Genomic DNA, 21,954 nt, shown 5'->3' on the forward strand with positions numbered 1-21,954 from the left:
TAATGTGCTCTCTTTCCCTCAATTTTTCTATTGTTTTTCTTTCAGCTAATGGCTTTGAATTAAAGACGTATGGTGACTAATGATATGGATATTTTGTAATTGAATCATTAAGTGACTGATGTCTTGTGTCTAGTTGTGTGATTTTAGCGTTATCTTATTTAATGTTTTGTCTACTTGCTGTATTTAAAAATCAGAGGATTCTAAATCACGTGAGTAGAACGAGTTTTGGTTAGCAGAGGTATATATGTGTAATGGATTGTCTTAGTACCATCCAATTAATGAGTTGCCTATGACCATACTGATGTGGAGTGCTCGCACAGTTAGTTAGTTCATGGATGTATTTATGTGATTCTAATTGTATTACTTGCAAATTTTTGCCTACTCATGTTTTTTGGTGTTTTTCAAAGATTTTTGTCAATTTTGGAAAAGAAGATGGCAGGGGAATGTGAGTGTTAATAAACAGTGTGCTTCAAGATAATTATTGCGTTGAGAATTTTCTTGCTGTGTGTTTGCGTTTCTTTAGAGAAAATTAGTGGACACAACAAGCGTGTGAACTGGCAGAAGAAATGAAATGTTGGTTCACAAGTAAAAGGGAAGCATTCCTCCAACATTATCGATGTCTGAATTTGTGAGTCCAGTTATTGCTATTGCAACTAAGTGTTTATTTTGTCTTTAACGAAATATGTTTGACCTGAAACTTCCTGGCAGATTAAAACTCTGTGCCCGACAGAGACTCGAACTCTGGACCTTTGCTTTTCGCGGGCAAGTGCTCTACCATCTGAGCCACCGAAGCACGACTCACGACCGCTCCTCACAGCTTCACTTCTGCCCCTATGTTTGACCTATTCATATTAGGCACCGTCAGCGATCCATAACATAAAGAAAATTATTTAACGATATACATATTCTTAGGATATCTGTAGTATTTTCTGGAAGCATATTTAAGTTATGTAACTACACTCCTGGAAATTGAAATAAGAACACCGTGAATTCATTGTCCCAGGAAGGGGAAACTTTATTGACACATTGCTGGGGTCAGATACATCACATGATCACACTGACAGAACCACAGGCACATAGACACAGGCAACAGAACATGCACAATGTCGGCAGTAGTACAGTGTATATCCACCTTTCGCAGCAATGCAGGCTGCTATTCTCCCATGGAGACGATCGTAGAGATGCTGGATGTAGTCCTGTGGAACGGCTTACCATGCCATTTCCACCTGGCACCTCAGTTGGACCAGCGTTCGTGCTGGACGTGCAGACCGCGTGAGACGACGCTTCATCCAGTCCCAAACATGCTCAATGGGGGACAGATCCGGAGATCTTGCTGGCCTGGGTAGTTTACTTACACCTTCTAGAGCACGTTGGGTGGCACGGGATACATGCGGACGTGCATTGTCCTGTTGGAACAGCAAGTTCCCTTGCCGGTCTAGGAATGGTAGAACGATGGGTTCGATGACGGTTTGGATGTACCGTGCACTATTCAGTGTCCCCTCGACGATCACCAGAAGTGTACGGCCAGTGTAGGAGATCGCTCCCCAAACCATGGTGCCGGGTGTTGGCCCTGTGTGCCTCGGTCGTATGCAGTCCTGATTGTGGCACTCACCTGCACAGCGCCAAACACGCATACGACCATCATTGGCACCAAGGCAGAAGCGACTCTCATCGCTGAAGACGACACGTCTCCATTCGTTCCTCCATTCACGCCTGTCGCGACACCACTGGAGGCGGGCTACACGATGTTGGGGCGTGAGCGGAAGACGGCCTAACGGTGTGCGGGACCGTAGCCCAGCTTCATGGAGACGGTTGCGAATGGTCCTCGCCGATACCCCAGGAGCAACAGTGTCCCCAATTTGCTGGGAAGTGGCGATGCGGTTCCCTACGGCACTGCGTAGGATCCTACGGTCTTGGCGGGCATCCGTGCGTCGCTGCGGCCCTGTCCCAGGTCGACGGGCACGTGCACCTTCCGCCGACCACTGGTGACAACATCGATGTACTGTGGACACCTCACGCCCCACGTGTTGAGCAATTCGGCGGTACGTCCACCGGGCCTCCCGCATGCCCACTATACGCCCTCGCTCAAAGTCTGTCAACTGCACATACGGTTCACGTCCACGCTGTCGCGGCATGCTACCAGTGTTAAAGACTGCGATGGAGCTCCGTATGCCACGGCAAACTGGCTGACACTGACGGCGGCGGTGCACAAATGCTGCGCAGCTAGCGCCATTCGACGGCCAACACCGCTGTTCCTGGTGTGTCCACTGTGCCGTGCGTGTGATCTTTGCTTGTACAGCCCTCTCTCAGAGTCCGGGGCAAGTATGGTGGGTCTGACACACCGGTGTCAATGCGTTCTTTTTTCCATTTCCAGGAGTGTATTTACAATTACGGATTCGCAATTTATTTTTATTATTTTTAATATTTTCTTATTTTTTATTTTTATTTTTCTTTTCTCTTCACGTGCTCATTGATTCTTCTTTAGACACTAGTTTCACACAGTACAGGTTTATAACTGACAATATGTAGCACTTATACGTTTCACTACTCATAGAAATACCTGTTGCGCACTGCACGTGGCCTTGCCCACTGGTGTAGGGTTGACTGAGTGATCAAAGCTATAGAGGCTGAGTGGAATGGGGTGTTGGGGTAGGAACTGAGGGACAGTGGGTGTTAGGGGCATTCGATGTGTGTGTGTATGGGGGGGGGGGGGTGTCTTTAAGTTTATTTATCTATATATTTTGAATTTTACATAATTTCTTCGTTAAATTTTTCACTAGTTTTTTATAGTAAGGTATGAATTAGTAAGAATATTCTTCATCTGTTATTACTTTTTTCGTCGCCAATCATATTTTCGTTTTATTTATGGCCCTCTGCATGAAATATTCTTCCTGGGGCGTCTAATCTATCTGTTGCCATTAGCACTCTGAAGAAATAACAGAAACATTTATAATAATACTTAGCAAATCGCACCAACTGCCACAGTGATATGCTTGTGTTATCACTGCGCATAGCCCTATGAAGTGAATACAAGAGACAAAATTAAAAATATTCATTGATTTTTAAATTAATTAGAGAGATATTATTTTTCTTTTATTTATCTTCTGCTTGTTATCCATCCATTGTTTCATTTCACAGACTTTGGTGCAATATCTCTTGTGGTATATTCCCGCTTGGGAAATGGATTAATACCCCAATTTTGTTCTATAAATGCTATTAAATGAAATGTGAAAGACCGTTTCCTTCTTTCAACCACGTTTTATTATAGATTTCAATGACAGTGACAACCAGTTCCGAAATAGTGCAACACAGCACTTCATCACGGTGTATACACAACTATTTCCAAAAACATGTCTCCTTGTTAGTAACTTCTTCCTGCTATAAGTGGTCAAAAACATCCAAAGATATTATTATCGTAAGCATAGATTACATTGTAAACACATCCCCGTCGTGCATATTTCGCTTACGACTTATTTTCTGTTTTAGCGTTTCAATACTAATTGTTAACGGTGATAATATTAATAATCAGATAACAGTAATAACAGTCAATGTTTGTACGTGTTCGAATAAACAAAATATGTAAGACAGTCATGAAAATAAATTTTACTTATATGCATTTAATAGTGGTATATATGTAAATATTACGTTACAATATCGATATTGTATAAAAAAAATCTTAATATTGATCCAGAAATTCGCACGTTAAAGCATCCCCTTCCAGAATACAGGGAGGCGCGCCATTTCCGGATCGAACCCATGCAGCGGAGCAATGATGAGGGCCGGTGGGCCAACCACCCTGGATGTGGTTTTTAGGAGGTTTCCCATATTCCAATAGGTATGCAAGTCCCGTCCCAGTTCCACAGCCCGCAAACAATTAGAAAACGTTCTCACGTTTGCACATGAGATAACACTCGAAGCAGAGAGCTGGACTTCACAAATTCTGTCGCAGGGGTGGGGGGGGGGGGGGGGGGGGGAGTTAATAACCACAGAGAGGGAGTCTGCCTGGCCATTATCACTAACATCGCCAAATCCGATTTAACACGCTGACCCCACAATTCAGTCAATAACGGCACTGATCGGCCGCCGTGTCACCTTCAGCTCACGTCGTCACTCGATGCGGATATGGAGGGGCACATGGTCAGCACACCGCTCTCCCAACAATAGGAAGATACGGCATAAGGGCAGGAAGGAGAAGGAGAAGAACAGTGAACGAGAAATTGTATTGGATGGCAATGTGAATTAAGTGAGTGCATCGAGTTCTTTACTGAACACCGAGAATGTACGGCTGACCAGCTCCATTATACGAATAACCCATAAACAAAAATGAAGACATACTCAGCGACAAAAATAGTAATAAGAGATGCAGAATATTGTCATTAATTCAGAAGTAGCAAACAGCTTAGTGACTGAATACGCGGCGGGCTCACCTCCAGGAGGCCCTCGATGATGCGTAGGGCGAGCAGCAGGTACACGGAGAGGCGCGCCAGCGGCGGCGTCAGCAGGGTGAGGGCGGCCGTGGCGGCGATGCCCGCCCCATACAGCCGCGCGCCGCCCACACGCGCCGCCAGCCAGCCGCCCGGGATCTGCGTCACCACGTAGCCCCAGAAGAAGGCGCCCAGCACCAGGCCCTGCGTGCCCGACGACCACTCGAACTCGCGGCTCTGCGGGCACCGACCACACACTGCGCGTCACTTACCAGCTGTCGCAGTGTGAGCTGTAGACTACGTCGATTCCTGTCCCCGTCCAAAGTAGCGAATGTTGTTATGCTGAAGAGCCAAAACATTATGACCATCTCTTTAACAGTGTTGGTCCACATGTAGAATGTGAGAGCTTTCCAGATTCCTGTGGAGTCGGATGTCTACATGCAGGTCACACTTGTAGGCACTGAGCCGGTGCTGCAGTGTCCTGGATGTGCACCAGTAGGTTCAGGCAAACTTGGCTATCAATAGTTCTCTACCACGCTCCTCTAACCACGACAGCACGATTCCGTCGTTGTGATATGTGCAGTTATCTGATTGGAACATGCTGCCAATATCTGGGAAGACATCAAACAGTAGGGAACGCAGGAGGTCCACAATTATGTTGTCATACTCCAAAAATGCCGAGAAACCTTCCACTACAACCATAGGTCAGATGGAAGCCCAACTGAATAACCCACATACTGTAATACTGCCTGTGTCTCTCGCACAGTCCATGTTTCCTACAATTATTCACCTGGCTGATGGTACATCCATACATGACCATTGATCTGGTATAGCAAGGAATGAGGTCCATCTGACCAGTTGTCTGGCTGAGCGTACCCTCACATTGCCACAGTTGGAAACACATGATGCAACCAGAATCATTGTTGATCATCATCGTTTTGGTGGGTCCAGATGTTATGGTGGATGGAAACATAATGTTGCATGTCTGTACTGACCTCTAAATCTTTGAACATGGTACTCTCACCAGTCAACATTATTATGACACCGTACTTCTTCTCCACTTGTGTCTTTTCAGAGGTGACTATATTTTTATGGATGAAGATCCATGACTGCAGCAAACAGTGCAAGTGGAGGAGCTTTTGAAATGAGAGGATGTCCAGTGAATGAACTGGCTCTCCATTCCTCCCCCCCCCCCCCCCAATTTAAAACCCACTGGTCACATGTGGGATGCGTGGGGATACATGTAGCAGCATGTCCACATGCACAGACGACCATCCAACAATTGTCATCCGAAATGGTGAAGGAATGGAACGCCCTACCACAAAAAAACCTTACTAACCTCATGTCTAGCATGGGAGCACAAGGTAGATAATGCATTGCCACACTTGGTGATTACAAGTAGTAGGGCAGGGTCGGTTCTGAGCAGAAAATCGTTGATGTCAGCACTTTTTGGTGTCAGCATTCCAGTACCTAATAATGTCAGCGTATTTCCATGTCAGTGTTCCACAAACTGCATTTGTAGTTCACTGAGGCAATTGTCATTATATTCAAAGTCACTGACCTTCTTCCAAACCTCCACTGCAAAACATCACTGTCATCATGTTCTCAGTCAATTAGTGGGGGCTCTCACTACCTTCAGGCAATTTATTCTCTATTCTATTTCCATGCTCTGTACTGATGGAACCATAATTAATTTGGAAAACTACTTGCAAAATTGGCAGGAAATTGGTAGAATAGGTCACAAAAATTGGCAAATTGGCAGGATAGGCCAAAATGCAGAGGCACCTGACTGATGTGGACATGTGTCCATCCTTGCAGAAAAAGATTCGCACAGTGCAGATGTAAGTGGATGTTGTAAATAATTAGCTGCCTTATGGTAAGTGCAGGTCTTTGTACTGTATTTCAGTAGATTAATTCCAAATCCTGCTTTAGAGTAGTTGTATGAGTCTAGTCATCTGTACTTTGATGTGAAGGAATTACTAATTAACATCACACATCACAAGTAGTATGCACCTCAGATGCATGCCGCCAGCTGGAATGGCCGAGCGGTTCTAGGCGCTACAGTCTGGAGTTGCGCGACCATTACGGTCACAGGTTCGAATCCTGCCTCAGGCATGGATGTGTGTGACGTTCTTAGGTTAGTTAGGTTTAGGAAGTTCTGAGTTCTAGGGGACTGATGATCTCAGAAGTTAAGTCCCATAGTGCTCAAAATCATTTGAACCATTTTGAACCACATGCATGCCACACATGGTGCATGTAGTTCACATGGACACAAACATCACCCCACATCGAAAGTATGTCACACGTTGCCTCATGGCACTTTAGGCAGATGTTCTTCTGCCTGCTGCATAAAGTCATCCATTCCTCTGAAAAAACGCATGCTATGCATAATGCATAAGAACAACAAACAAACGGTGAAATATAAAGATGCATTCACACTCAACTCCACCTCCCTTCCCCTCAGTAGGCCAAATATTTGTTGTCAAGTCGGTAGCTGCCAAAGGAAATACAAGAAAATATATTTACTATCTTAATTTTAATTTCATTTTATCAAAACTATGCCCTACATTTCAGATAAAGATATATTTACACTCACTGACTCTTCCTGCATTTAGGCAGGTATTACATCAGCATGTAAAACACACAAATCTATAAATGCAAAAATATGCATTTACTATATCAAACAAAATCACACATCACCCAACAATATAGACCACTCATCTTAAGGCTCAGAAGTATTAGAGATGTGTGCTGTGTGTGTGGTATCTTGATTTGCTTATTTGATGAAAACATTTTCGTTTAAACACATGTAGCTCATCTATGGCTTGAGACGATCGCCTTTTAAAAGAGAAAGTTATCAACTTCATGGTACAACAGATACAGATCTGGCGGTACAGCTTTTTTGATATGGAGCACGCAGTCTGTGTAGGGCGTAATGCACTATATGGAGATTTTTACTGACAACCTCCAAAAGGCAGCTGCCAGCATGTGGTGTCTACTCCACGGCAAGTGCTTTCTGTCAAAAGAACTGACAACTTTCTTGTAGACACAGTGTATGCAAATATCAGTGCATGGGCGCTCTATATGTAAACTGCTACAGTGAATGTGGTGTGTCTTTGATACTCAACCAACTGAAAAAATTCTGAACTGCTTTGCAGAGCAGATAACATAGGCAGTAGGTTTCATGAGACTCGGCTGCTGTGCCGTCACACTGAGTGTTACTTGATAAATCTGCTGATAGTGAGCCTAGTGTGACACAGCTGTCTTGGGACAGCACAGCACCATGCAAATGCACTTCTTCAATTGCATGCAATTCCTGTGCATTTTGACACTACATTAGACTTAAGTCCCCACAATGCCTATAAACAATCACTTTAGAGCTAGGATTGAATGCAATGGAATAACTGTGAGCTCACACTATGTGCTATATCTCAGCAGTTCAGTAAATGTAACATACATCAAGTATAGCTCACACAACATAGAATGTATGTCCGCCTACTATAAACTGATGTGTATATACATTCATTCATGTATAAAAAGATCCGTTCAGTGTCAGTATAATTGCACATTGTAAATAATTAGTGCAGATGTACCATCTCAAAAACTGATCACCTTATATGTAGACAAGTCTGATTGTCAGCACATCTATATAGAGTCATATATTAACAATAGCCTCAGTAATTGGTTTAGCATTTACAACTGCAACAAGTAAGTGTTACATTAGAATTTTTTCACATGAGCACGTGCACACACACACACACACACACACACACACACACATATATATATATATATATATATATATATATATATATATATATATATATACTCCTGGAAATGGAAAAAAGAACACATTGACACCGGTGTGTCAGACCCACCATACTTGCTCCGGACACTGCGAGAGGGCTCTACAAGCAATGATCACACGCACGGCACAGCGGACACACCAGGAACCGCGGTGTTGGCCGTCGAATGGCGCTAGCTGCGCAGCATTTGTGCACCGCCGCCATCAGTGTCAGCCAGTTTGCCGTGACATACGGAGCTCCATCGCAGTCTTTAACACTGGTAGCATGCCGCGACAGCGTGGACGTGAACCGTATGTGCAGTTGACGGACTTTGAGCGAGGGCGTATAGTGGGCATGCGGGAGGCCGGGTGGACGTACCGCCGAATTGCTCAACACGTGGTGCGTGAGGTCTCCACAGTACATCGAAGTTGTCGCCAGTGGTCGGCGGAAGGTGCACGTGCCCGTCGACCTGGGACCGGACCGCAGCGACGCACGGATGCACGCCAAGACCGTAGGATCCTACGCAGTGCCGTAGGGGACCGCACCGCCACTTCAGAGCAAATTAGGGACACTGTTGCTCCTGGAGTATCGGCGAGGACCATTCGCAACCGTCTCCATGAAGCTGGGCTACGGTCCCGCACACCGTTAGGCCGTCTTCCGCTCACGCCCCAACATCGTGCAGCCCGCCTCCAGTGGTGTCGCGACAGGCGTGAATGGAGGGACGAATGGAGACGTGTCGTCTTCAGCGATGAGAGTCGCTTCTGCCTTGGTGCCAATGATGGTCGTATGCGTGTTTGGCGCCGTGCAGGTGAGCGCCACAATCAGGACTGCATACGACCGAGGCACACAGGGCCAACACCCGGCATCATGGTGTGGGGAGCGATCTCCTACACTGGCCGTACACCTCTGGTGATCGTCGAGGGGACACTGAATAGTGCACGGTACATCCAAACCGTCATCGAAGCCATCGTTCTACCATTCCTAGACCGGCAAGGGAACTTGCTGTTCCAACAGGACAATGCACGTCCGCATATATCCCGTGCCACCCAACGTGCTCTAGAATGTGTAAGTCAACTACTCTGGCCAGCAAGATCCCCGGATCTGTCCCCCATTGAGCATGTTTGGGACTGGATGAAGCGTCGTCTCACGCGGTCTGCACGTCCAGCACGAACGCTGGTCCAACTGAGGCGCCAGGTGGAAATGGCATGGCAAGCCGTTCCACAGGACTACATCCAGCATCTCTACGATCGTCTCCATGGGAGAATAGCAGCCTGCATTGCTGCGAAAGGTGGATATACACTGCACTAGTGCCGACATTGTGCATGCTCTGTTGCCTGTGTCTATGTGCCTGTGGTTCTGTCAGTGTGATCATGTGATGTACCTGACCCCAGGAATGTGTCAATAAAGTTTCCCCTTCCTGGGACAATGAATTCACGGTGTTCTTATTTCAATTTCCAGGAGTGTATATATATATATATATATATAGGGTGAATCACCTAACATTACCGCTGCATATATTTCGTAAACCACATCAAATACTGACGAATCGATTCCACAGACCGAACGTGAGGAGAGGGGCTAGTGTAATTGGCTAATACAAACCATAAAAAAATGCACAGAAGTATGTTTTTTAACACAAACCTACGTTTTTTTAAAATGGAACCCAGTTAGTTTTGTTATCACATCTCAACATATAAACAAATTCGTAATCAGTGCCGTTTGTTGCATTGTAAAATGTTAATTACATCCGTAGATATTGTAACCTAAAGTTGACGCTTGAGTACCACTCCTACGCTGTTTGATCGTGTGTATCGGAGAGCACCAAATTACGTAGGGATCCAAAGGGAACGGTGATGGACCTTAGGTACAGAAGAGACTGGAACAGTACATTACGTCCACATGATAACGCCTTTTTATTGGTCTTTTTCAATGACGCACATGTACATTACCATGAGGGGTGAGGTACACGTACACACGTGGTTTCCGTTTTCAATTACGGATTGGAATAGAGTGTGTCCCGACATGTCAGGCCAATAGATGTTCAATGTGGTGGCCATCATTACCTTAGCGTTCTCGCTTCCCACCCCCTTGTTCCCAGGTTCGATTCCCGGTGGGGTCAGGGATTTTCTCTGCCTCGTGATGACTGGCTGTTGTGTGCTGTCTTTAGGTTAGTTAGTTTTAAGTAGTTCTAAGTTCTAGGGGACGGCTGACCATAGATGTTAAGTCCCATAGTGTTCAGAGCCATCATTTTCTGCACACAATTGCAATCTCTGGCGTAATAAATGTTGTACACGCCGCAGTACATCTAGTGTAATGTCGCCGCAGGCTGCCACAATACGTTGTTTCATATCCTCTGGGGTTGTAGGCACATCACGGTTCACATTCTCCTTTAACGTACCGCACAGAAAGAAGTCCAGAGGTGTAACATCAGGAGAATGGGCTGGCCAATTTATGCGTCCTCCACGTCCTATGAAACGCCCGTCAAACATCCTGTCAAGGGTCAGCCTAGTGTTAACTGCGGAATGTGCAGGTGCACGATCATTCTGGTACCACATACGTCGACGGGTTTCCAGTGGGACGTTTTCGAGCAACGTTGGCAGATCATTCTGTAGAAATACGATGTATGTTGCAGCTGTTTGGTCGCTGTCGCTCTACCTGTCTGAGCTAGCGAGGATTGTCCACGGACCAGTGATGCATGTTCCGTAGATTCACTGCCCCGTGGTTTGTGAAACCCACTTCATTGGTAAACAGGTAGAACTGCAACGCATTCTCTGTTAATGCCCATTGACAGAATTGCACTCGACGATTACAGTCATCACCATGTAATTGCTGATGTAGTGACACATGAAACGGGTGAAAGCGGTGACGATGCAGTATGCGCATGACACTACTTTGACTCAGTCCACCGGCTCTCGCAATGTCCTGTGTACTCATGTGTGGATTCACGGCAACAGCAGCTAACACACCAACTGCACCCGCTTCTCCTGTGATGGGCCTGTTACGGACCAGTTTGCGCGCTACGACCATACCTGTTGCATACAGTTGGCGGTACATGTTTTGCAATGTGCGGCACATTGGATGCTCTCTGTCCGGGTACCGTTCTGCATACACCCTGCAGGCTTCAGCTGCATTTACTCGACACTCGCCTTAGATGAGTATCATCTCCGCCTTTTCAGTTTCCGAATACACCATGGTCACACTTCCTACAACACTACACTATCACAGACGTCTGGTAACACGGTGTACTACAGTTGGTCTGCGTGCACAGACGAATGCAGAATAACAATAGCAACAAGCGCTACATGCGGACACTGCGACAGCTAGACCAAACCACAACAGTGCACTACAGCCACACTCGTAAACACGGTCGTCATCGTAAACATGTCCCTGCAGATGCTGCTCGCCGATCGTGGCCCGTGTTTGTTACAACACGCAACTGAACATCGGAGGTTTCAAGCTTCAGCTTTAGGTTACAATATCTCCGGATGTAATTAACATTTTAAAATGCAACAAACGGCAATATTTACGTATTTGTTTATATGTTCAAATGTGCTAACAAAACTAAAGTGGTTCCATTTAAAAAAAAAACGTAGGTTTGCATTAAGAAACATACTTCCGTGCATTTTTCTATGGTTTGTATTAAACAGTTACACTAGCCCCTCTCCTCACGTTCGACCTGTGGAATCGGTTCGTCAGTATTTGATGTGATTTACGAAATATATCCAGTGGTAACGTTAGGTGACTCACCCAGTATATATATATATATATATATATATATATATATATATATATATATATATATGTGTGTGTGTGTGTGTGTGTGTGTGTGTGTGTGTGTGTGTGTGTGTGTGTGTGTGTGAATAACAGTTGTGGAGAGGGGGGAGTGTAGCTTACAAGATAACTTAATACTAGTGATGTAATAAGATTCAAAATTTGCAGCGAGCTTTTGGGCAAACATTACGCTCTCGAGAGAGATACGCTTGCTGTGTGCTGCTATCATACATGCTGCACACATGAAGTGGAGGGCAAACCATGCTTCCAGCCTGCATTCATGCATGTGGAACTGTAATCACGCCACCAGTTGACAAATAGCTATCATGTGCCACCTTGGTGTGCAAACTTCTGAGGGCACTCTGACGCACATAACGTGTCGCTTAACAATGACTCTTATGAGCTGGTTACTCCCATGTCACATGACCTCTCAGTCACAGCTCAAGTAACGTGTAGTGTGATGCAGAGCACTCATGCCAGTGAAGTCTCGTAAAATCATGACTCCTATTGCATCTTTTCTGTAATGCTGTTCAAAATCTTTTTTGGTGAGATAAGCAGTCGTCTGATTATTAGAAGGTGCCACATACTGGCACTAGGCTTGCTACCACCAGATGTCTCAAGTAGCATGCAGTATGACCCAGACCCAGAGAAGGCGCGCCCTACGCTCCCCCATAAGTATCTGTCACTGATTGGCGATGAATAACTGTCGATGTAGCCAATGTGTAAGCGATTGTTAGATATTTTAAATCGTGAAACAGATGCAGTTTATCACTGATATAGAACCTGCTAGATTCGAGAATAATGGGATTCTTTGAGGATAATAAGTGCATCATAATGGACACCTAACAGGAACTTATTCTGGTTCGAAGTGCTATGGATAATACTCCAACGCAAATGTCAGCATTTCAGTCCGCCTGTCACGATCACTAACACACAGCATAGATCTCAGGACCCGACTATTTAATGCAAATGTGCACAGTGCAAGAATTCAGAGGATGTGATTCCTTGTAGCAATAGTTTATTTGCTGTACCTAGAGCCGGTATTTGTGTAAAAATGAATCAAGTACAATTACAGCAAATTACAGAAAATGGCCAATAGTTTGCTGCTGATAGTGTTACTACGAAACTTTAGGGCAGCCATTAATTATGGTGATATCAGCTAGCATTTGTAGGGTGAATATCACACAGTCACAGTTCACCTAGAAAACTAACATTTTTGCAGAATTTACCATCACATCATTAAATTATACACAGTAATGTCAAAGTATCGTATGTTGATATCTACCGCCGTTATGGGGAATATGATATGATGTTATCAATTTATACACGCTGCAGTGTCAAGGTATCTTACCTCGAGATACTTGCAGACATTTTTGAAGTATGATAACACTGATACCGATGGCTTCTGCCCCCTTTATTGCATGATTAAAATCTTGCAGAACAGTCTCTGGAAGCAGTTACTTCCATAAAACACCTGAAGTACGAGTGCAGAGAAATAACCAAAGTAACAACCACATAAAGTTAACCACAAGTAAGGCAGATGCAAGACTGACATTCATTGGAAGAATCTTCGAGAAATGTAGTCCATCAATGGAGGAACTGGCTTACAAAACACTTGTTCGACCAATACTTGAATATTGCTCATCTGTTTTGGTCCATACCAGATAGGGCTGAAAGAGGATATAGAGAGATTCCAAAGAAGAGTGACGCGTTTCTCTGCAGGTTCATTTAGTAGGCACAAAAGCGTCACACAGATGATCAACAGCTCTAGTGGCAGGCACTGTAAGAGAGGCTTCCTGCATCTCAGTGTGGTTTTTGTTAAAGTTCTGAGAGCATGCAATCTAGAAAAGTCAACAAATATATTGCTTTCACCTATGTAAATCTCCTGAAGGGAGTATGAAGGTAAAATTAGAGAGATTCAAGACCACATGGAGGCTTACCAGAAATCATTCTGCGTGCAAACAGGAAAGAAGGAAGTGACCGTAGTGCATAAAGAATCCTCCGCCACACACCATAAGGTGGCTTGTAGAGTAGATGTAGATATAGATGCACAGATCTTCAATGATGAGTCTCTCAAGCCACTGCCAGTTGTACAAATCACCATGTGTGTGTGTGTGTGTGTGTGTGTGTGTGTGTGTGTGTGTGTGTGTGCATGTGTGTCAACATAACACAATGTTGACATTGGAGTGATATTGACTAACACTACACTGACGGCAGCGTATGTGATCATATCAGCCAATATCAGACACTTATGTCAGGCAGTTAATTATTTGCAATGTGCAGTTACATCTAAATTGCATAAATCTTTTTCTACAAGAATGCTTGCACATCAGTTTACAATAGGCATATACACATCAGCATAAAGTGTTCAGTTTTTGGACAGGCACATCTGCATTTTGCATCAAGTTAGATCTAGGTTTGAATGCTATAAAATAATCGCAATACCACACTAGGATCTATGTCTCAGTAGCTTAGTGTGATGCTAGAATGCAATACATGTCAAGTACCGCTTACATGAGGTAGATTGTGTCTCCACCTACTGTACATTGATGTGTAACTATGTTCATTCTTTTAGAAAAAGACCCATGCAGTGTAGATGTAATTGCACATTGTAAGTAACTAGTGCACGGGTTCCTGCACGAAAACTGATCACTTTATGCAGATACGTCTGTTTGTCAGCAAGTCTATACTGATTCAGATGTTAATAACAGCCTCAACAATAAGTTTAAATTAGGGGGGTGTTACACACACACACATACACACACACACACACACACACACACACACACACACACACACACACTCACACACACACACACACACACACGCACGCACATGTACTAAATAGGGATTGTGGAGGTGGAGGAGTGTAGTGCCGGCCGATTCAAAATCTTCAGTGTGCTTATGGGCAAACATTATACAATACCACAGTAATGGGATTTTTGTTCATGGAAGTTCCATACTGTATCCCAGAGAAAAAATTGTGGTTATGCTACACTCCAAAGGGAAGAGAAAACAATCAATGGGATTACAGATCAGTGATGTCATTAGAAAAGATTTGAATAGTCTTGCACGGATAATACCATTCATATCACAATACTGTAGTCTAGTCCCAACATTTTGAACGTCTTCTACTTCACTTACAATACATCAAAGTCAATGCTGGGTGCCAGGTCAACATTCACATGTGTAGACCCACTAGCAGTTACATTGCATATACTGGCAATTAACAGTATTCTGCTAGTAATTAACTGATGCTCAGCTATTTGAGGAAGTGCCGGTAGCTGGTGCTGCTGTGTCTGTGGTGCTGATGCAGAACACACTGATATATGTTGGGACACTGATCGTGGACTGTTGCTGCTGTGGTGGGGCAGACAAAGCCTGCAGTTCTGCTAGTACTAGATCAGGAGCGTGTTGTATTGCTGGAAGAAAAAAAATGTGTTGCACAACTCAGTGGATAGGTGCCAACTGCTTCTTGCATGGCTGGAGAGGCAGAATGGGTAGGCATTTAAAAACACAAAGGCAGTTCCAGCAATTACAATTCATCCTCTTGGAGAATACAATCAGTTAAGGCATCTTCATGTTGTTCTGTTCAGTTGTCATTATTTGTTGAACAATATTCCCAATTATATATCTCTAGACTGCTGTGTAATCTGAATAAACTGTCATACCCTCTTCCATAATTATATCTTTCCATTCTTGATGTAGAAGGCTGTAAATGCTCTTCTTTGATGGATGTTAGTGAGAAATACAGTTGTTAAAGTCTTCTTTACTCGACACAAACACCTTGTCAGTTGACCATAGGATACTCAGGGAACTGGAGAGACAGGACTTTGAAGCTGCAACGCTAAGAAGAAGAGCTGCTTGACAGCCCTTTGGATGTTTTTTACCATACAGGGTGATTTTTTTCCACTGTGCACAAACTGTAGGGATTAATCAATGAAATACGGAACAAAAAAAGTCTAATGAATTTGTGTCCAGAAATGCATGGTTACCATATTAGCGACCATTTATTCAATGATAGATTGTTACAGAGACTGTGGTCTCATACAAGGTATACCATGCAGCCATAGTTACAGTATGTGTTGAAAATGGTTCCCATGTGCTTCAATGCATGTGTGTACATGTTGCCATAGCATATTCTGTTTCATACTTTCACACTGGCCAGGTTGCATCTGAACAGTGTCAAAGGCAGCAGGAATACGCTGCTCCAATGACTCCACATTTGGAACAGGCTCTGCATACACGATACTTTTGAGATGACTGCATAACTAGGAATTGCACAGGTTGAGATCTGGTGAATGAGCAGGCCATGCAAATGGACCACCTTGTCCAATCCATCGACCACGGTAGATACATCCAGATGTTAACGGCGAAGTGGGCTGGAGGAACATCATGTAGCAGCCACATAACCCTTAGAATCATCAGTGGCACTTCTTCCATCAAGCTAAGTAAAGTCCCCGGCAAGAAACGCCGATAGTTCCGGCACGTTAGGTGACTTGGAAGGAAGACTGTCCCAAAATACAGTCGCCAATTATCCCGACCCACACATTCCGGCTGAACTGATTCCGATGGTTTGCTGTCGTCATACCATGATGGTTCTGTATACTATACCGCATATGAATGTTATGAAGGTTGAAGATACCATTCCGTGTAAAGGTGACCTCATTTGTGAATAAGATGGATGACACTGATCCTAGAATCGTGGTTGCCTGGTGAAGAAACCAGTGACAAAACTGCTCCTGATGTGAAAAATCTGGCGCTAGTAATCCCTGCATACGCTGTAACTGATAAGGGTAGTAACAACTGTCGTGGAGAATGTTCCACATGGTCATCTGGCCTAGCCTGGACTGGAGGGCCAACTGCCTGGTACTGACACAGCCTTCTGCAGTGTTAAACACATTTTCCTCCAAGTCTGGTGTCCGAACATTTGGGGTAGGTCCTTCATGATTTCTTGCTTCCTGAAACGAGCATGTCTCAGACAAACGGTGAAACACTGTTGGAAACATCGAATGCTGTGGTTGTTGTCAGCGGGGATAGGTCTCCTGACACAACCTTGGTGCCCACCGCCCGTTGCCATTTGCCTTTCCCAAAGTAAACACCATGACGGAAAGCTTTCGATTCGAATACGGAACCAATTAGTACAACGCTGTATCACATCCACTACAAGTTGAGTCAGCAAGAGAATGAATCGGTCAAAACATTACCAGTTACTATGGCAGGAGAGGACTCTAGAGCATGAAGTATGGAGGAACAGTACCGCACTCTAGGAGGAAACCATGCATCCTGTAACTGTGGGTGCATGGTACCGCGCATATTAGACTGGAGTCTGTGTAAAAGAAAAATTATGGTTGAATAAACAGTCTCTAGCATGAGAGCCATGCGTTTCTGGACGTTAGTTCATTAGACCTTTTTGTTCCGTATCCTCTCATTGATTAATCCCTAGAGTTTGTGCGCGGTGGAAAAAATCACCCTGTATTTATGTTGCATATACTCTCCCAATAACCAAAGCAATTTCGAAGGTGATTAACGTTCAAGACGGCTACAGCGTGTATTGAACGGAAAGCTGATTTGCATCCTCACAGTGGCGCTACCAGCGTCGCTGTTATGCGACCGGTACGAAATTTGACTTGACATCATCTTTCAAATGTAGAAACACGCCTACAACTTTCGTTTATACCGCACAACTCCTTCTTTGTGCTGCGATTTGTTTTTCCGTCAGCGTATTTTGAAGGGAATAACATTGCTGTAGATGAATATTTTGTGGTTGGCAGGAGAGCCAAGACCGTGTTACTAGAGGAGGCCGAAGGGCACGCGATTTAGCTCACGCAGGCTGGCGTGAGGTCTGGAACAGGACAAGGAAATTAGAATTTAGAAACAACGGACGAAGCTGGTGGAATACTTAACTATAATCCATTAAGGATGAACGTCGCTCTTGACGGTACATAGTTCACAATATCAATAGTAACTGATAATGGCGCCTTGCTAGATCGTAGCAAATCACGTAGCTGAAGGCTATGCTAAACTATCTTCTCGGCAAATGAGAGCGTATTTTGTCAGTGAACCATCGCTAGAAAAGTCGGTTGTACAACTGGGGCGAGTGCTAGGAGGTCTCTCTAGACCTGCCGTGTGGCGGCGCTCGGTCTGCAATCGCTGATAGTGGCGACACGCGGGTCCGACGTATACTACCGGACCGCAGCCGATTTAAAGGCTACCACCTAGCAAGTGTGGTGTCTGGCGGTGACACCACAGAATACATAAAATTATTTCTGAAAAAGAAAAATGTCAGTTATTTTTTGAGCACACTTCGTACATCACACTATGTACAGAGTGAATAGTCATCGAAATGCGTCTTCAAATGTGTGTGAAACATGGATGTAAACTAAGCTTTGGAGATGTTACTTACGGTAGAGAGGGTGCCGTTGGCCATCGTGACGTTGCGCTCGGCCGTCATGGCGACGATGGCGACGCTGAGGTTGACGCGCAGCGAGTAGACGTTGAAGAAGCCGAGGAAGGCGAGCAGCGACAGCAGGCGCCGCCGCCGACGCCAGAAGGCCCAGCCGGCGCCCAGGCCGTCGTTGGGGGGCCTGCGACACCCAAGAAACCGACTTCACCCTCAACACCTTCCACACCAGGCCACCGCTCTAAGACCTCGTGCATCTGACTGTATAGCTGGACCGTACAGCGTGGCTCATTTAGTACTCAACGTGCAGAGGAACCACGGAAACTATACAGTCCGATACCACTGTCGTGGTTGTTGTGGTCTTCAGTCCTGAGACTGGTTTGATGCAGCTCTCCATGCTACTCTATCCTGTGCAAGCTTCTTCATCTCCCAGTACTTACTGCAACCTACATCCTTCTGAATCTGTTTAGTGTATTCATCTCTTGGTCTCCCTCTACGATTTTTACCCGCTGCCCTTCAGTACTAAATTGGTGATGCCTTGATGCCTCAGAACATGTCCTACCAACCGATCCCTTCTTCTAGTCAAGTTGTGCCACGAATTTCTCTTCTCCCCCATCCTACTCAATACCTCCTCATTAGTTATGTGATCTACCCATCTAATCTTCAGCATTCTTCTGTAGCACCACATTTCTCTTCTTGTCTAAACTATTTGTCGTCCACGTTTCACTTCCATACATGGCTACACTCCATACAAATACTTTCAGAAATGACTTCCTGACACTTAAATCTATACTCGATGTTAACAAATTTCTCTTCTTCAGAAACGCTTTCCTTGCTATTGCCAGTCTACATTTTATATCCTCTCTACTTCGACCATCATCAGTTATTTTGCTCCTCAAATAGCAAAACTCCTTTACTACTTTAAGTGTCTCATTTCCTAATCTAATTCCCTCAGCATCACCCGACTTAATTCGACTACATTCCATCCTCGTTTTGCTTTTGTTGATGTTCATCTTATATCCTCCTTTCAAGACACTATCCATTCCGTTCAACTGCTCTTCCAGGGCCTTTGCTGTCTCTGATAGAATTATAATGTCATCGGCGAACCTCAAAGTTTTTATTTCTTCTCCATGGATTTTAATGCCTACTCCGAATTTTCCTTTATTGCTTGCTCAATATACAGATTGAATAACATTGGGAATAGGCTACAACTCCTCTCTGTCTCTCTTCCCAACAAGAAGTGGTTCAAACGGCTCTGAGCACTATGGGACTTAACAACTATGGTCATCAGTCCCCTAGAACTTAGAACTACTTAAACCTAACTAACCTAAGGACATCACACAACACCCAGTCATCCCTTCCCAACCACTGCTTCCCTTTCATGTCCCTCGACTCTTATAACTGCCATCTGGTTTCTGTACAAATTGTAAATAGCCTTTCGCTCCCTGTATTTTACCACTGCCACCTTCAGAATTTGAAAGAGAGTATTCCAGTCAACATTGTCAAAAGCTTTCTTTAAGTCTACAAATGCTAGAAACGTAGGTTTGCCTTTCCTTAATCTATCTTCTAAGATAAGTCGTATTGTCAGTATTACCTCACGTGTTCCAATATTTCTACAGAATCCAAACTGATATTCCCCGAGGTCGCCTTCTACCAGTTTTTCCATTCGTCTGTAAAGAATTCGCGATAGTATTTTGCTGCCGTGACTTATTAAACTGACAGTTCGGTAATTTTCGCATCTGTCAACACCTGCTTTCTTTGGGATTGGAATTATTATGTTCTTCTTGAAGTGTGAGGGTATTTCGCTTGTCTCATATATCTTGCTCACCAATGTTAGAGTTTTGTCTGGACTGGCTCTCCCAAGGCTGTCAGTAGTTCTAATGGAATGTTGTCTACTCCCGGGGCCTTGTTTTCACTCAGGTCTTTCAGTGCTCTGTCAAACTCTTATCTTATATCTCCCATTTCATCTTCATCTACATTCTCTTCCATTTCCATAAAACTGTCCTCAAGTACATCGCCCTTGTATAGACCCTCTATATACTCCTTCCCTCTTGCTGCTTTCCCGTCTTTGCTTAGAACTGACCAATATTACGTTAAAATAGGATGTGACCACCCTTCGCCTTCATGACTACTTGAACTCTGCTGGGGACACTATTACTCGGGTGTCTCAAGTCGTGGAGGAATGACAGCCCATTGTTTCTCAACAGGCGAAACCAGAGAAGCTAGAGATGCTGGATGCTGGAGACATGTCTACGTTTTACCTCATCCCAGAGGTGTTCCGTTGGCTTCAGGTCGCGACCGCGGGCAGGCCAATCCAATTCAGGAGCGATATTGTCTACAAACCCTTGCCCCACAGATGATTCTTTATGACGGGGGTGTGATATCACGCTCATACGAAAACTCATCGTCTCCGAATTTGTCCTCTACTGTGTGCAGAACACTACACTGTAAAATGTTTTTTTTTATGAAATAATATACATTGCAACAGTCACCTGTTACTAATATTTTATTATTACGACGAGCTTCGGCAGCATGCTGCCATCGTAAGGTGCATTTACAGTTAGTTTTACATTGTAATTAATATGAAATGAGGTTAGTGTCGTATGGCGCGTGTGCCAGTTAGGTTAGGTGTCAAAAAGACGCCTGTTCCGGAAGATAAATCTGTTTGGATGTGTACATGTGTGATTAGCATGATTAGTCATTTTTTTTAGCGCATTTGCTAACATTTTTGTTGGTAATTTTGTTGTCTGGAACCCAGAGCACAGTAACAAGTTCATCACAACTCAACAAGGCCGAGCGGTTTTAGGCGCTTCACTCTGGAACCGCGCGACCGCTACGGTCGCAGGTTCGAATCCTGCCTCGGGTATGGATGTGTGTGATGTCCTTAGGTTAGTTTTGTTTAGGGGACTGATTACCTCAGGTGTTAAGTCCCATAGTGCTCAGAGCCATTTGAACCATTTGAACAACTCAACACTTTCACAACCATTTTTTACATTAATCCAAAGAGTCTTTAAAGCTAAGATAAACTATTTTCTATTGTAAAAGCAGTAGTGTAGAGTGAAGGTGGAATATTTATACCTAGATATATTTATGTCGAGGCGAATATCAGGTGAGGAGCTGATAAAGACTATTTTTTCGAGTTAAATATGTATTCAACACTGGAGAAGTTTTTAGAGAAACTAATATTGTTACTTCCAAGTTTATCATTTAGTAATATGTCTCCATGTTCTGTGGAATAGAATGAATATTTCTAGTTCTTCATGTAAGTCAGTGTGGCGTCCCATGTCCATTTTATGCAATACATGAATATCATGCACAATATCATGGAAGAGGTGGCCGGTGTATTTTGTGTGGGTGGCTATTACTGATTTATTATGCTTACAAGTGTGGTAGAAATTTGTATGTTCGTTGTATCTGTTTTGGAAGTCTCGCTCTTTTTGGCCTACATAGAGGGCTTTTCAGGTGATACAAATTCTTTTATAACTGCCTGGTTGTGAGTCTTTATCTGTGTGTGCATTAATATTGCGGCTCAGTGTATGTTGCAGTTTATCATGTCTTGTGAAGACAATGT

General features: G+C 44.2%; 1 protein-coding gene across 1 annotated transcript in view; it reads right to left on the reverse strand.

The window, feature by feature from the left end:
- LOC126335120 (vesicular glutamate transporter 2-like) overlaps positions 1–21,954 on the reverse strand; it is a 141,395-nt gene that overhangs the window by 59,425 nt on the left and 60,016 nt on the right. The window contains exons 3-4 of the mRNA XM_049998074.1: positions 18,387–18,567; positions 4,428–4,661 (exon numbers count right to left, since the gene is read on the reverse strand). Of these exons, the coding sequence (XP_049854031.1) occupies positions 4,428–4,661; positions 18,387–18,567 (415 nt within the window). The remainder of the gene's footprint in view (positions 1–4,427; positions 4,662–18,386; positions 18,568–21,954) is intronic.

This window comes from Schistocerca gregaria, chromosome 2 (assembly GCF_023897955.1).
Source record: "Schistocerca gregaria isolate iqSchGreg1 chromosome 2, iqSchGreg1.2, whole genome shotgun sequence".
Classification (NCBI taxonomy): Eukaryota; Metazoa; Arthropoda; class Insecta; order Orthoptera; family Acrididae; genus Schistocerca; species Schistocerca gregaria.